Source organism: Phytophthora ramorum (genome assembly GCF_020800215.1).
Source record: "Phytophthora ramorum isolate Pr-102 chromosome Unknown Phyram_PR-102_s0004, whole genome shotgun sequence".
Taxonomy (NCBI): domain Eukaryota; phylum Oomycota; class Peronosporomycetes; order Peronosporales; family Peronosporaceae; genus Phytophthora; species Phytophthora ramorum.
Genome location: NW_027150650.1, coordinates 3,636,431 through 3,649,316, shown reverse-complemented (window position 1 = coordinate 3,649,316; position 12,886 = coordinate 3,636,431). Strand labels below are relative to the sequence as shown.

At 56.4% G+C, this 12,886-nt stretch overlaps 6 protein-coding genes across 6 annotated transcripts; 3 read left to right on the top strand and 3 right to left on the bottom strand.

The window, feature by feature from the left end:
- Positions 1–133: 133 nt before the first annotated feature.
- On the bottom strand, positions 134–2,521 carry KRP23_5565 (Ascus wall endo-1,3(4)-beta-glucanase; the record flags this gene model as incomplete). The annotated part of the gene is made up of 1 exon (XM_067890647.1): positions 134–2,521. One exon carries the CDS (start codon positions 2,519–2,521, stop codon positions 134–136), a length of 2,388 nt encoding a protein of 795 aa, XP_067747177.1.
- A 1,237-nt stretch (positions 2,522–3,758) lies between these two features.
- On the bottom strand, positions 3,759–4,415 carry KRP23_5564 (uncharacterized protein; the record flags this gene model as incomplete). Its single annotated transcript, XM_067890646.1, has 1 exon — positions 3,759–4,415. The coding sequence occupies one exon, from the start codon at positions 4,413–4,415 to the stop codon at positions 3,759–3,761; it is 657 nt and encodes a 218-aa protein (XP_067747176.1).
- Positions 4,416–4,795: 380 nt separating this feature from the next.
- Positions 4,796–5,629, top strand: KRP23_5563 (uncharacterized protein; the record flags this gene model as incomplete). The annotated part of the gene is made up of 1 exon (XM_067890645.1): positions 4,796–5,629. The coding sequence occupies one exon, from the start codon at positions 4,796–4,798 to the stop codon at positions 5,627–5,629; it is 834 nt and encodes a 277-aa protein (XP_067747175.1).
- Positions 5,630–6,210: 581 nt separating this feature from the next.
- Positions 6,211–10,972, bottom strand: KRP23_5561 (DNA replication ATP-dependent helicase/nuclease JHS1; the record flags this gene model as incomplete). The annotated part of the gene is made up of 4 exons (XM_067890644.1): positions 6,211–9,316; positions 9,384–9,583; positions 9,657–10,612; positions 10,675–10,972. The coding sequence occupies 4 exons, from the start codon at positions 10,970–10,972 to the stop codon at positions 6,211–6,213; spliced, it is 4,560 nt and encodes a 1,519-aa protein (XP_067747173.1).
- Positions 6,535–7,083, top strand: KRP23_5562 (uncharacterized protein; the record flags this gene model as incomplete). Its single annotated transcript, XM_067895870.1, has 1 exon — positions 6,535–7,083. One exon carries the CDS (start codon positions 6,535–6,537, stop codon positions 7,081–7,083), a length of 549 nt encoding a protein of 182 aa, XP_067747174.1.
- A 442-nt stretch (positions 10,973–11,414) lies between the features above and the next one.
- KRP23_5560 (uncharacterized protein) lies at positions 11,415–12,878 on the top strand (the record flags this gene model as incomplete). Its single annotated transcript, XM_067890643.1, has 1 exon — positions 11,415–12,878. The coding sequence occupies one exon, from the start codon at positions 11,415–11,417 to the stop codon at positions 12,876–12,878; it is 1,464 nt and encodes a 487-aa protein (XP_067747172.1).
- Positions 12,879–12,886: the final 8 nt, after the last annotated feature.

Genomic DNA, 12,886 nt, shown 5'->3' with positions numbered 1-12,886 from the left:
AGAAATCGGGAAAGCTGAATCCGAGAAGAAGAATATGTTTTCTATTTACTGAGTAGTTCGACTTGGTACTCTACAAGGCAGTTGCGTCGGTTGCAATGCCCTCATATCATAGTAGGCCGGCCGAATTGTTGGTCTACGGCCGGGTGGCTGCAATGTACAGCGCCCAGGAGCGGGAGAGCCCGTCATCCATCGTGACGTTGCGCAGCTTTTCAAGCGCGAACGCCTTGTTGACGGTGGCGTAGTTCATGTAGAGAAGCGAGAGCCACGGGTTGGTCTGCTCGTCGTTCTGGACGATCGGCTCGCGCGACAGGACCTGGTCCCATTCCTGCGAGACGAAGTCGTGCGTGCGCACAAACTCGGTGACGGCCGTGACTGGGAGCATCTGAATGCCGTGGATCGCGTACTTCTCGCCGCTGAACCACGTCGCGTAGGTGACCTTGTTGTCGAAAAGGATTCCCATGACCTTGTTGTCACGGTAGCGGTCCGGGTGGGCGCGGTTACCGTCCTCGATCAGGAAGTACGTCTGGATCGCGCGGGCGTTGAGCTTGACCATAAGCTTGCCAACCGTTTCAAGGTGGGCGTCGCCTGTGGCCTTGCCCAGCAGTGCCATGCCGTAGTAAAAGTTCATGTCCTCGGACGTGCTCTCCTCGTCCTTGCCATCTCCAAGCGCCGTGATGCCGTGCGAGTACGAGTGGCCACGATACCAGTCAAGGCTGCGGAACTTGGGGAAGTACGGGTCCGCGTCCGACGGGTTGGCGACGTCGCGCACCAAGAAGCCCGCCATGCGGTTCAGCTCGGGCAGCTTCGACCAGGTCGGGTCCAGCTTGTTGATGATAGCGACGGTGACCACCCAGTAGCCGTAATGGTAGTGGTGGTCGTTGTACATGGTGTTGCCAAAGTCAACGTTGGCGTCGTGGAGCGTGAAGCCCTGCGAGCTCACCACACCACGATAGATAGTGTCGTAGTTGAGCGCGTTAGTCCACGTGTTGTTCAAGAACGGCGTGAGCATGCTCTCCAACTTCTTGATGCAGTGCGGGAGCAGCGTGGTGTCTTCGCCGACGATGGAGGCGTCTCCAGCCATCAGACACATCGACGCGTACTTCTGCGCGGCCTTGCCATTGAAGTAGTAGCTCTGGCCCAGGGGGATCGACCACTCGGACTCGATATCGGCGATGAGCGTCTTCTTAATCTTGTACGACTCGACATCGCTGGCATCGGGTTTCCGCGGCGGGTAAAAGTCAACGGGGAAGTCCACCGTTTCCACAAGACGCCACTCGGGCGGCGCAGTCTTGGTCACCACTCCCTGCATCAGTCCGCGCGTCGTGGAGTGAGCAGCTACGCCTTCAGCCTCCACAGCGTATCTGCGATCCAGCGTGTCGATGTGGTGGACCTGGGCGTAGTGCAGCAAACCGTTTCCACAGTCGCCGCTGGTCTTCCACACGTACGCGTAGGCGTCTTCATTGTGGGCTTCAACACGGCCACCGTCGAGGACGCAGCCCGCCGTCTGGTCGAAGACGTTCTGCTCTTGCGCAGAGGCATCGGGGATCAGCGCAACACGAGCAATGCCAGTGAATGGGCGCTCCATGTCGAGCACAGAGTGGCCATCAAAGTGCAGCGCGACCGGAGAAGAGAAGTACAGCGTCCAGGTTGCGCCGTTGTCGAACTGCAGCACGAAGCGGCTGTTGGTAAGAGGAAGGCTGACGGTCTCCGTGGCGTCCAGGCCGTTGATGGTCGAGATGTTGTACGCCGTCTGGAACCGCGGCGTCAGCTCAGTGTATCGAGCAGTGACGAAGGCCATGCCGCTTGCGAGAGTCACCTCGATCTTCTTCGCATCATCTTCACGGGACATGAAGCGGAGCTGCACGCTCAGATCGTCCCAGTCGAACACCTCGAAGCTCGGGTGCGAGGAGTCGGAGAACTCGGTGGCGGAGAAGGTAAACTCGGGCACTTGGCCGTGCAGGTAGTACATCTCGGCATCGCCGTTTCCGGTCAGGCCGCCTCCGAACTCACGCGTCGTGTACGGGTAGTTCATGGTCAGGCCGTAGGGCTCCATGGCGATGCAAGGGGTCACGCTGTACGGGTTGGTCCACACGGGTTGGATGACGTCGGTTTTCTCGCCGACCGTGGCGCCGATCAGGTTGCCCCACCAGTCATTGGTCGGGATAGGACGCGAGCCCACGAGGCCGGGGGCCAGGAACTTGGGCGGCAAGAGCGTCTTGTGCGCGTCGGTGTGGTTGAAGAGGTTCTGGGGCGGGGCTTCGGCGTTGAAGATGGGCGTGAACAAGTCGAACTTGGCGTCGGGCGCCACTGTAGTCACGCTCCGCAGCGTGGACGCGCCGGGGTGGAAGATGCCGAAGACTGCGGCGGCGACGAGCAGCGTCGAGGCGATGGCGAGAACGCTCCAGCGGCTGACGCGAGTGCTCGCAGTCGGCTGCTGCTGGGTGAGCGGGACGGCGTCGTGCGAGTTGAGCAGAGGGTGCGCCTCGCCACTGCGATGGGCTCTCGGACTCGAAGTCAACATGTCGGCGGCTCCTGTGGTGCGGGCGCTAGAACTTGGTTGGTGTGAGCAGGTGCGCGGGGCAGCGCAGGTTGGGGAATGAGCTTAGGCCCGCCACACCGGATCCGCAGTGTTTGTGTCCGACAGCCCATGGGCACGCCCACACGTTGCAGTCGCAGCAGCCACAACGCACGTATCTACGCTGATACGAAGCCATGAGACTTTGAGACTGTCGGCCGGAGCCCGATGCGACGTTATCGTGGACTCGTGGTGGACGACCCATGGTGTTAAACTCGGTCCGGCCAATCACACGCACGCTCGGAGACTCATTTGAACAAATAATGGGCCAAGTTGAAGGCGCGCGCGTCTCTTATTCGCCATTAATCGCGCGCCGCTTCAATACTGAAGATTTGCACTGACGACACCTTCAACTTCAGAAAAGCGGTTTGGAGCTGCGCCCAAGTGCAAGTGGCGCATGAACGCCATGCTCTGAATGCAAAACTTACAGGCGAGCGGCACTGGAGCACTGAAAACGCCACGGCCTCTTGGTCAGCCCTGCATGCTCATGCCACCGGGCGGGAGCTCGCCGACGAATAGGAGCTTATCGGGACTCGTTGTCGCACCCGAAAGGAAAATGATGGCTGCCCATTACGGTGCATGCACCATGTCATGTACCCTCGCTTGTCGCTGGTGGACTGGACCAGCTCAGCGGTGTCACCGCCACCAAAAGCCCGTTACGCGAGCGCGCATGACAGCCCAACACGATGTCCGGCGTCCGCCGCAGGATCATTGTGAGCCAGCTCCACACGCCTTCAACGCGGTGTTGTCGGTGTTGAAGTTCGGGGAGCGCCAAACGACGAAGCAACAATTGACACCGGCATAGAAGAGCCCCGAATCTCGCTGGGAGAACACATCGAGAGTGCTCGATCATGATCGTCGCGTGGGGAGAGACGATCTGTGTTCGAAGGGCAGCAGCACAAGGTTGGCTTCTTTCTGATCCATTTTGGATCTTGGCGGTCGTCGTAGAGACTGTAATAGTGCTGCCACTGTCGGCCGAGCAATCGGCACCCCGAATCGAGGTCGGCCATGGGACAAGCTTTTTGGCGGACAATCGCTTACAGGTTCAGTATGGCACGACTGAGATGGCTACACACGCACGCTAGGACACCAAGGTAGAAAGGAGACATCGATGCATTGTTCATGTAATTTCTGCTAAGGGTACGGCGTTGTTTGAAGCAGCGCCGGCCCTTACTTGCCCACATCATGGTGCGGCCTCGTTGGAGCGCTCTGCGAACAAAGGTGACAGCGACTTCTCCGCGGTTGAAATCTGCTCTTTCAGCGTCGCGAACCAACTGAAGCAGTCGCGCAGGGTCGAGTCCACCACTTCTTCCACCGTGTCGGGGGCTCGGAGAATGCCTTCCGACCCCACCTTCTCGATGCCCGCGCCAGTATATTGATGCTTCCTCTCCTCCTTCTCTGGGCCTTCGAAAGGCATCACCGGCATCGTGGTCGGCTTGCCGCCAAGCAAGCCGACCACGATGCCGGTGATGCCTTTCGATTTGATACGCTTCTTCTCGTACGTGCGGGCTGCCTCCCTGAGCTCGTTCATGACATCGGACGTTGCGTTCAACGCACTGCGAGTCGCTGTGATCTCCGACTCAGTCGGAGTCTCGCACTCGGCGATCTGGTTGGCCGCGGCGCGCAACTCTGACGCCGAGTCCTTTGCAGCACGAATAGCGCCCCTCATGTAGAACTTTGACGTGTTGCCAAAGTGCAGTCCGTGCCGGCGATCGAAGTCGGCGAGGTTGCCCTTCAGAACTCCGAGGCAGTTGACTGCATCGTCCGCAGTCTGGACTAACGTCTGCTCCAGCTTGGAGAACTCTTGCTCCGTGGTAATGCGGTCGGTGGACTTGTTCATCTCGATGCGATCACGATTCGAAATGAGTTGGGACCGAGTACGGCTGCGAAAGTAATGGCTGCTCTCCTTTTTCGCGACAAGTGCGCGAGACGGAAAAACATAGTTAGCACCGCTGCTCATTACGCTGAAGGCTTTCGAAGGTGGGCTCTTAAACTGACGCCGATCCTGTCCCAACGCTTTTGACGCCCGTTAGTTGATGCTGAAGCCCCACGAAGGCTTCGGAGGTGAGAAACTCGTCCCCATAGCGACCAAAGCGAGCAACTTCAACACCCCTCGCTGTCGGTTCTCGAGCTGTGGGCTCATTTCGAAACGTGCCTCCGAGCGCACAAGTCGATACCCAAGCCAACAAGAACAAGACCAAGTCAACGCCAACTACGATCATGGGCAAGTCTACCGACCGCAACGTTACTACCGAGGAGTTCGCCAAGCTGGAGCAAGTGCTGAACCAAACCGCTGAAGACGCGTCCAACTGCCTCCGGCTGCTGAAGAAGCACCTGTCCGAGTACGACAGCCGCAATGGCAACCACTTCGTCAACACGGCGACGTCGTACATGCGAAGCGATATGCGCACTGCCAAGGACACGGCCATGGACCTGAAGCACGTGGCCCACCAGATCCACAAGAGCCACAAGCCGTCCAAGACGGAGATCTCCTCTGCTCGCAACATGATGGACGCCACGTCCAAGGCGATGGGCGTCTTGAACACGACAGCTCGCAACTACGACAAGGAGAACGGACAGTCGATGGGGGTTAAGGGCAGGATGGATGCCGCTTTTGGTGGGGACCGCCACAAGGAGAAGGACGAGCAGCACGGACTGTTTGGGGAGAAGGAGAACAAGCACAAGGAGTCTGAAGGTGGCTTCTTCGGGAAGAGCAAGGACGAAGGCGAGGGGCGCGGAGGTTTGCTCGGGAAGAGTGACCAGGAGAAGGACCAACACCGTGGAGGGTTTCTCGGCGGTGATGACAACAACGGCGGTGGCATCGTAGGGAGCACGGAGACTGTCGAGACTCTGGTGAAGAAGACTCTCCGTGACAACTTCAGCGTCAGCGCGCTGGATCACCAGATTTCGGCTGCCGAGAAGTCTCTGTCGCCGTCCATTGCAGAGCGCGCCAAGGAGGCAGTGCACGACGTGAAGGACAAGATCAAGGGGGACAAGTCGAGTCCGACCCACGAGGGGCGTCTCCACCACGAAGGCCGCCACGTCGAGCCGTAACGCGGGAACTTCTCCTGTGCTCGAGACGGGCTATGAAGGCACGGCACTCAACGTGTCGGGTCTATTGCATTTATTCATGACGAGAAGGAGAAACAATCTTGAAAGCAACTAAAGAAGAGTCATTTCTCACCTTCTCTTAGTGCTGACCGCTGTAAGCATCGATCTCACAAGCGACTTCGATTCCTTGTCAAGCGTCCGAGACTGACACGTATGTGGTGCGCGTCCACGGCTGGTCAAAGACACGTATTACGAACTTACGCGGCGACTTGCATGACGCCTTGGCACAGTTTCCACCTCGCGCAACACGACACCCATCGATCTGGAACTCGTAGTTCATTCCTGCAACCACTTGAGTGTGCAGCGACAGGATCGAGTTCGCGCAGACATTCGTTGTCGACAACGCCCTCGCCAAAACGCCACGAGTATCTGGCGTGACGGCTGCATGGGACCATCCTCCAAGCAGCAACTCGTCAGCATTCGCGACACCAAACGCTAGCAAGAGCAACGACACCAGCAGCATCTTCGAAGGAACAGTGAGGGTTGTTGACACTTTGTCATTTTCTATCAGTCTATGGTACTTTTCACATTGCGCCAAATATGTCACGCGAGATAGGCTTCATCTGTGGTGGACGATTTCCTTGTCTGGGTCGATAGGGGACGCTCGATACGTTTGGAACGAGCGACTCGATGTCACCATTACCGCCAGGTGCTGAGCGCTGCAGAATCGAAACCTTTACTACGTTACTGGCAGCACGGTGCACTCGCGATCCAGACGCTGCAGTGCTTTGTTCAGGATCAGGCTCCACTGGTGCTGCCACACTCACTGCAAACCGGCGAAGAGTTTCAACAGCGTCTCGAGGCAGCTTGTAGTCCCACTGCTTCTCCTGGATAACACCAGCGAGTACATGGAAGAGGGCACTGCCACCGCTAAGCGTCGATTGAGATCCCACCAAAAGCAGTTTCTGCTTGGCACGCGTAAGTGCTACGTTGATACGTCGCCAGTCTGTCAGCAGCTCACCCACGTGCTTCTCCTCGTTGCAGCGAACGAAAGAAACCAAGATAACGTCCTTATCTTTGCCCTGGTACTTGTCGATGGTGCTCACCTCGACCGCATGGACCCAGTCAGATCCACCGGCACGACGGAGTGCACCAACGGCGGTCAAGTGCTGTTGAATCAGCGCAACCTGAGAGCGGAAAGGAGAGATAACAGCGATCTCATCAGCCGGCACCGACCCCAGCACCAGGAGTTCCACCAACCCTGCAATTACCCGAGCCTCAATAATGTTCTCCATGCGTCGACGCCCGCTACTGCTCACCTGCACAGTGCTTGGGCTTTCCACCGTCATTTCCCCCATCGTGTCCGTGTCCAAGAACATGACGCCCTGGTTGTTAGTAAGTACTTGAACGGGCCACACGAGCTTCTGCCCGAGGGTGTCTTGCCGCTGCCATCGTAGCTTGAGATGGTTCGATGCCACACTATAGGAGCCGCATTTCAGCTTGTCTCCATACACTAACCGATTCGCCAGCAGCATGATGTCTCTATTCATTCGATACTGATAGGACAGTTGCTGAGTCGCTTCTGGATGCGCCTCCGCTAGCCGCCGAAACAGACTCACATCCATCCCTTCTTTGCGAGCCTGGGCGTTTGCCACGAGCGGTGGCAGCTGGTAATGGTCACCCACGAGCACAAACGTATCGGCGCAACGCAGAGCGCTCAGGACAATGGGTTGTGTGATTTGAGTGGCCTCATCGACGATGCAGAAATCAAACCGGCGTTTTGAGAAGAGCACGTGGCTGTTTACGCTAAGGCAGGTGCAACCCACAAGCTGGGCATTTACCATTTTAGCTTCCATGGCTTGGACGCTTGAAATCCCCTCACGTTCTGCTTGTCGATCAAGCGTGAAATCTGCAATCAATGGGTGAACTTGGGCGGTATTGCCTATGCGAAGCATGGGTAATCTGCACATCAGCAGCTTCAGCAGCAGATTGTCTACAGCTGAGTGCGTGTAGCTCGTCACCAGCACAGAAAACCCGAGAAACAACAGTACCCGCACCGTAAAAGCGATCGTCGCCGTTTTGCCTGTTCCCGGCATTCCCAGAACCAGAGCGTAGTCGAGAGAGCTAAGGACGCGCTGGACAGCCCGCTGCTGATCGATATTTAATTCGAAGAACGCGTCCAGCAAGGACTGCCCAAGTGCTGTCATATGGTCATCCTTGGCGCGATCTCGGCACCGCTGTTGTACCAGCTCCGTAACTCGACATGGTTTGAAGTGAGGACGAGTGAGGTGAACGATCAAGTTTCTCCTTCTCGTGTCGCCTATACCGGGCGTGTTGTCGTTTCCATCGCCATTATTGCCTAAAGAGACCGTCGAGGCCATACGTACCTGTAATTCTGGCCGGCCTGACAAGGCTGTGCCAACTGAAACAACCTCTGGTGGAGTTCCGATAAATAATTGCACGAGGTTTTCCTTCGCGCGTCGTAAGCCACTCATAATGGCATCTTTATCTAGTCGCCACGTATAGAATTTACCGACAGCAGACTGCCCGCTTGTCACGATAGTAGGAATACCCTGACGCGCCTCAATTGTGATGAGGTCGTGCTCAATTTTGCGAACAGTAGCACGTGAAACGTGAACCAACAAACTCTTTCCGTCCAGCGATTCTGCGGACAGAATAATGCGCTCATCTACGCGAAAACGCACACCAGCAAACGAGGTCGGCTGAGAAATTACTCCAGAAGGGCCACCGTCTTCCAGTTTTGCATCAGTTCTCCGTCGCCGATCTCGAACAAAACGCAGCGTCCGTTTAGCTCCCGACTCTGACGTTGCAGGAGTATCAGATACCAGTTCAAGGTGCGCAATGCACGTGCTGCTCTCTTGCGCCAACTCGCGCTTCCATCCTACCTGAAGCCATAGTGCACGAAGATTTTTCTCTGCGTGCTGCTGCTCCAGATCAATGAGCCGATTCCACTGTTTAAAATAAGTCAAGTCTGTTTCATCGAGATGCTTGGTCATGACGGTAAATAGCTCGTCCAGGCCGCTGGATTCCTCCGTGCCATTTTCTGTTGCGGCGTGGTGCAGGATGCATTCATCCTTCTGAAAGCAGCGCTCGCAGTCTCTCCGATTTCGAATCATCGGTGGGAATACCTGTGACGACGTAGAGCCCCCGATCGCTTTCACTTTCGCAATGGCACTAGCAAAGTTGTTGCGGGCCATGATCAGCCCTCGGACATGAGTAGCCATCGCTGAAATACGACTAGTCTCAATTGGCGGGACGTAAATGAGTAGGCCCTCCTGACACTGTTGTCGATAGCGCTCGCTCAAAAGTAGCGTGTACAAAATCACTTGACCCTGATGTTCAACTCCAGCGTACTTCTTACTCCCTGTTTTGAGCTCCAATGGCACAACACCACTTGCGCCGCTCCCACTCGCTCTGTCAACGATTGATCCTTCAACAGAGGCATCCGTTGCACCTTTCAACCCCCATTTAATCGACCACATCATTTCTTCTGTGGCCAACACGCGGCTTACGTGCAACTTAGATCCACTGTTGGGAGGCAACTCATTCAGTGGCGTCCCTGACCCTGCAATGGCTCCGCATACCCATGACCGATAATCGTCGATCACCTTACCTAGCTCCAGCAGTGCTTTTTCCTCGTTCAGCCCACATTCGACTAGACCTAAAATACTGTTTTATACGTAAACGGCATTCGTCAGTCAAGTGATCAAGTATGCCCAACAATGAAAGCTCGTACTTGGAATTAACGATCCGCTTGGCTTCGTGGAGGAGGGTCTCGGAGCTGTAAATACTGTTCAGAAGCGCATGCTCGAATAAGTCGTGTTTTAATGTACCCAAGAACGCTTTCTCGCCAGTTGGCCGGGTCACAGCGAGCGTTTCTTGCAAAACTGCGCGTCGTAAGCAACCGAAACTAGTTGTTACTCTAGTTGGCGATACCTGCAGTAGAGTAACCAGCAAAACAGAAATCTTTAACACAAGATCTTACTCGCCACTGAATCCCTAGACGCACCAGAATATCCGGGTGAACGACCACTACGTTGTGCGTGTTGTCCACCTGGATGGGTGACGAAGGACGCACCACTGATCCGTTGTGCCCGTCTTGTGAGAAGAAACCATCCCTATCCTGTTCAGTAAATACAATATTGATCGTATCGCCAGCTTCGACAAGCACGTCATACCAATCGTCGATCAGCATAGCCTCCAGCTGCACGTCTTGATCATCTAGCAGGCGCAGTAGGAGCGAACGGTTAACAACGTTGCGATCCACCTCCAAAACCAGAAAGCGCCTGAAGCTCTCGGGCGACTCCAGCTGCTGAGCTACATCGACACCGTGCATTGGTCGCACCACTGAAGGCGGAGCGGCAGATGGCAGTACCGGTGGCGGTTTTTTCGATTCCCCACACGCTGCCGACGGCATCGGCCGTGGAGTCAATGCGAAGCTCTGAGACGACATGAGCTCCGTTTGCGACAGCGATTGTGCTTGTGAGATCTCAACCGGTGCTCGTTGACTCTCCATCTGCTCTACCAACGCCCACGACTCGTCTGTTAGATCGTCAAAAGTATCTGCCTCCACTACCACTGACTTCTGCGGCGTTTTGGCAGTCTCCTGTTCCTTAATGACCGGGAGGGTCTTGGGGAGTTTCTGTATTTCGGCCACCTCCTGAGTTCTGCCAGCGTCCTGAGCTCGGTGAGAGACTGTTCCAGTAGATGAATTACTGGGTGCTAGAGTGGGCATCAAGCTCATGTCCTGCGTAGATGCAGCTACTGCAAGAGGCAGTGGCCGCCTAGAAGCCGCCGTCAATGTGCCCGTGACATCAGGACTGGCATATTTCTGCTCCATCTGGTCCAACACACTGAACAGTTCGTCCTGTGATTCTCCTGTCTCTGTAGAGCGTCTTCTTCTCACCGTGTTGAGAGTCTGTTGGACATGGCCCGGTGGGCTGAACATCAAGTGTCTCGAGGTAGCTGCATCCCCTAATTAGTTATATCAATAGTAATATTCCCTTTAACCAGTAATCATTGCTCACCTTTGTCCTCCCGCCGTAAGCGACTCCGTTCTCGGCTGCTCTTCTTGTCCTCGTCACTACTGGAGGGCGGAGACTGCTGACTGGCGCGCGCCAGACGCCCCACGAAGCCCTGCATCTCCCTGCGCACCGCCATCTTGCCTGTGCCCGACACTTTGATCTGCTTATCGGCGGGTGAGTCTTTCCACACGATTTGGGACTCGGCACGACTGGCCGAGGATGAGGAGGTTGACGCCTTCCTGCCGGCGCGCCGCGACTCCAGGCGGCGGCGCTTGCGCTTGGGCGTTCGGGAGCTGTCCATGCGGAGTCCGGAGCCTCTTCCGACCTATTTGTTGCAGTTTCCAGCAAAAAGGAAAAAGGGCGCCAACTTCCGACTAAGTACGAACGAGATTGTGCGAAGATAGTCCTCACTACCATTTCACTCTTCCTGTTCGCTCCGTCGTTTATCGAGTGCATGCTAACCACCTTTGGCAGTGTCTCGAGACTTGGACGCTAGCTATCAAAATCGCGACCGCGTGACATTCTAAATCTTTCTCCGTGTTGACCTCCAGTCGGCCCAGTAAAGCCCAGGAGACTTCAACTTTCAGACCATCACTCTCAAAAAGGCAAGTAGCATCTCGCAGTAAAGTGAAGGTCTGGTGTACGGCCTCACACGATGGCTACACTCCACCGTTGCAGTCTGCCACTGCCTGCCACTGCCACCTCACTTTTTTTCTCGCCCCGATCAAGCTGACCAAGCTGCCATGCCCCCCAACGCGCTTCTAGACACTCGGGGGGAGGCAGTCTGCGCCGATTTTGGCTCCGACTCGGTGACCTGCCAAATCTGCCTGGAAGAGCTCAAAGAGCCCGCCGCGTCGAAGGACCAGGTCGCCCTCACGCCTGTAACGCATCTGTGCTCTCCAACGTGCCCCGCCGTCGTCTGCACACCGTGTCTTCAGAAGCACCTGGAAATATCCATGATGGTCCCGTACAGTGGCGCATTGCCCAAGATTCGCTGCCCAATCTGCCTCATACCGGTAAACAGGCAGCAGTGGAGTCGCTTCCTAGGTCCCAATGCCGAGCACCTACTCCATCAGTACAGGGAACTGTGCAAGGCCTCGTGCAATTTCACATGTCCAGGCTGCCACAATGCTCAGTACACGCAACTGCCCGAGTTTTACCAGAAGTCAGGCCCCGACCTCGCGAACAGGGTAGCTCTCACTCTCCGACCAAGCGAAAGCGTTCGCATCCCCGAGTTTCGACGCGTAGTGCGACGTTTCTGTCGACACCACAAGACCACCACTGCGCGTGATGTGCTCCGCCACATCGCCGACACTTTTCCAGCTGCCAAGACCAACTGCATTGTGCACAAAGTGCTCCCGCTGATCCGAGACGAGGAACGGCGAGCGACGCTGCTGCTTGCCTACCACAGCATCCACCGTCGCGTCATGACTCGGTGCTGCGGTGCCTTCGCCTGCTTCAACTGCAAGCGCGTGCTGTTCGACGAAACCACTGCGTGCACGTGTGAAGAGGAGGGTCTGGAAATGATCAGCGACGAAGATATCATCGAGTGCCGTTCCTGCCGTGTGATGCTGGTCAAGGTCGACGGCTGCAGCAGCGTGCGGTGCGTGTGCGGGTTCAGCATGAGCTGGACCGATGAACAGCTCATTAAGGAGCTGAACCAGCGAAAGCTGCTGCCGGTGGATCCGTTTGACATGACGGCATACGACTGCTGGGCGGCGTGGCACTACACGTTCCGGTGCACAGCCGGTGAAGACTACTGGGAGCTTCGCCAGTCAGCGCTTCTCCACAGCGTCCACAACTCCCGCCCGGTCCTCCGCGAAACTCTGCGCCGATTCATCTGGAAGAGGCGATTCCGTCGGCTGGTTATGGTTGCTGAGCTCGAGATGCGCCGCAAGTTTGCGGTGCGCGTGTTCCCCGTTTTCAAGGAGTCGCTCCGAGCTCTGGTCTGGCGTCGGCGTCGCTTCCACCGGGAGTTGCTGGGCGAATGCCGCATTGCGTTCGTCAGCCGCACTGCCTGCCACCAATCCGCCGTGATCAAACCCGTACTGCTCAAGTTCATGTGGCACTGCCGCTTCCGTTGCCTGGTGCTGGATTCACTGCGTCGTCGTTTCTACTGTCTGTCGAAGGGCTGGGCGATTCTTAGTGAAGAGCAACTGGAAGTGGAGGAGGAACAGCTCGCTTTCCTCAGCATTGGGCTAAACTAAGCTTATAA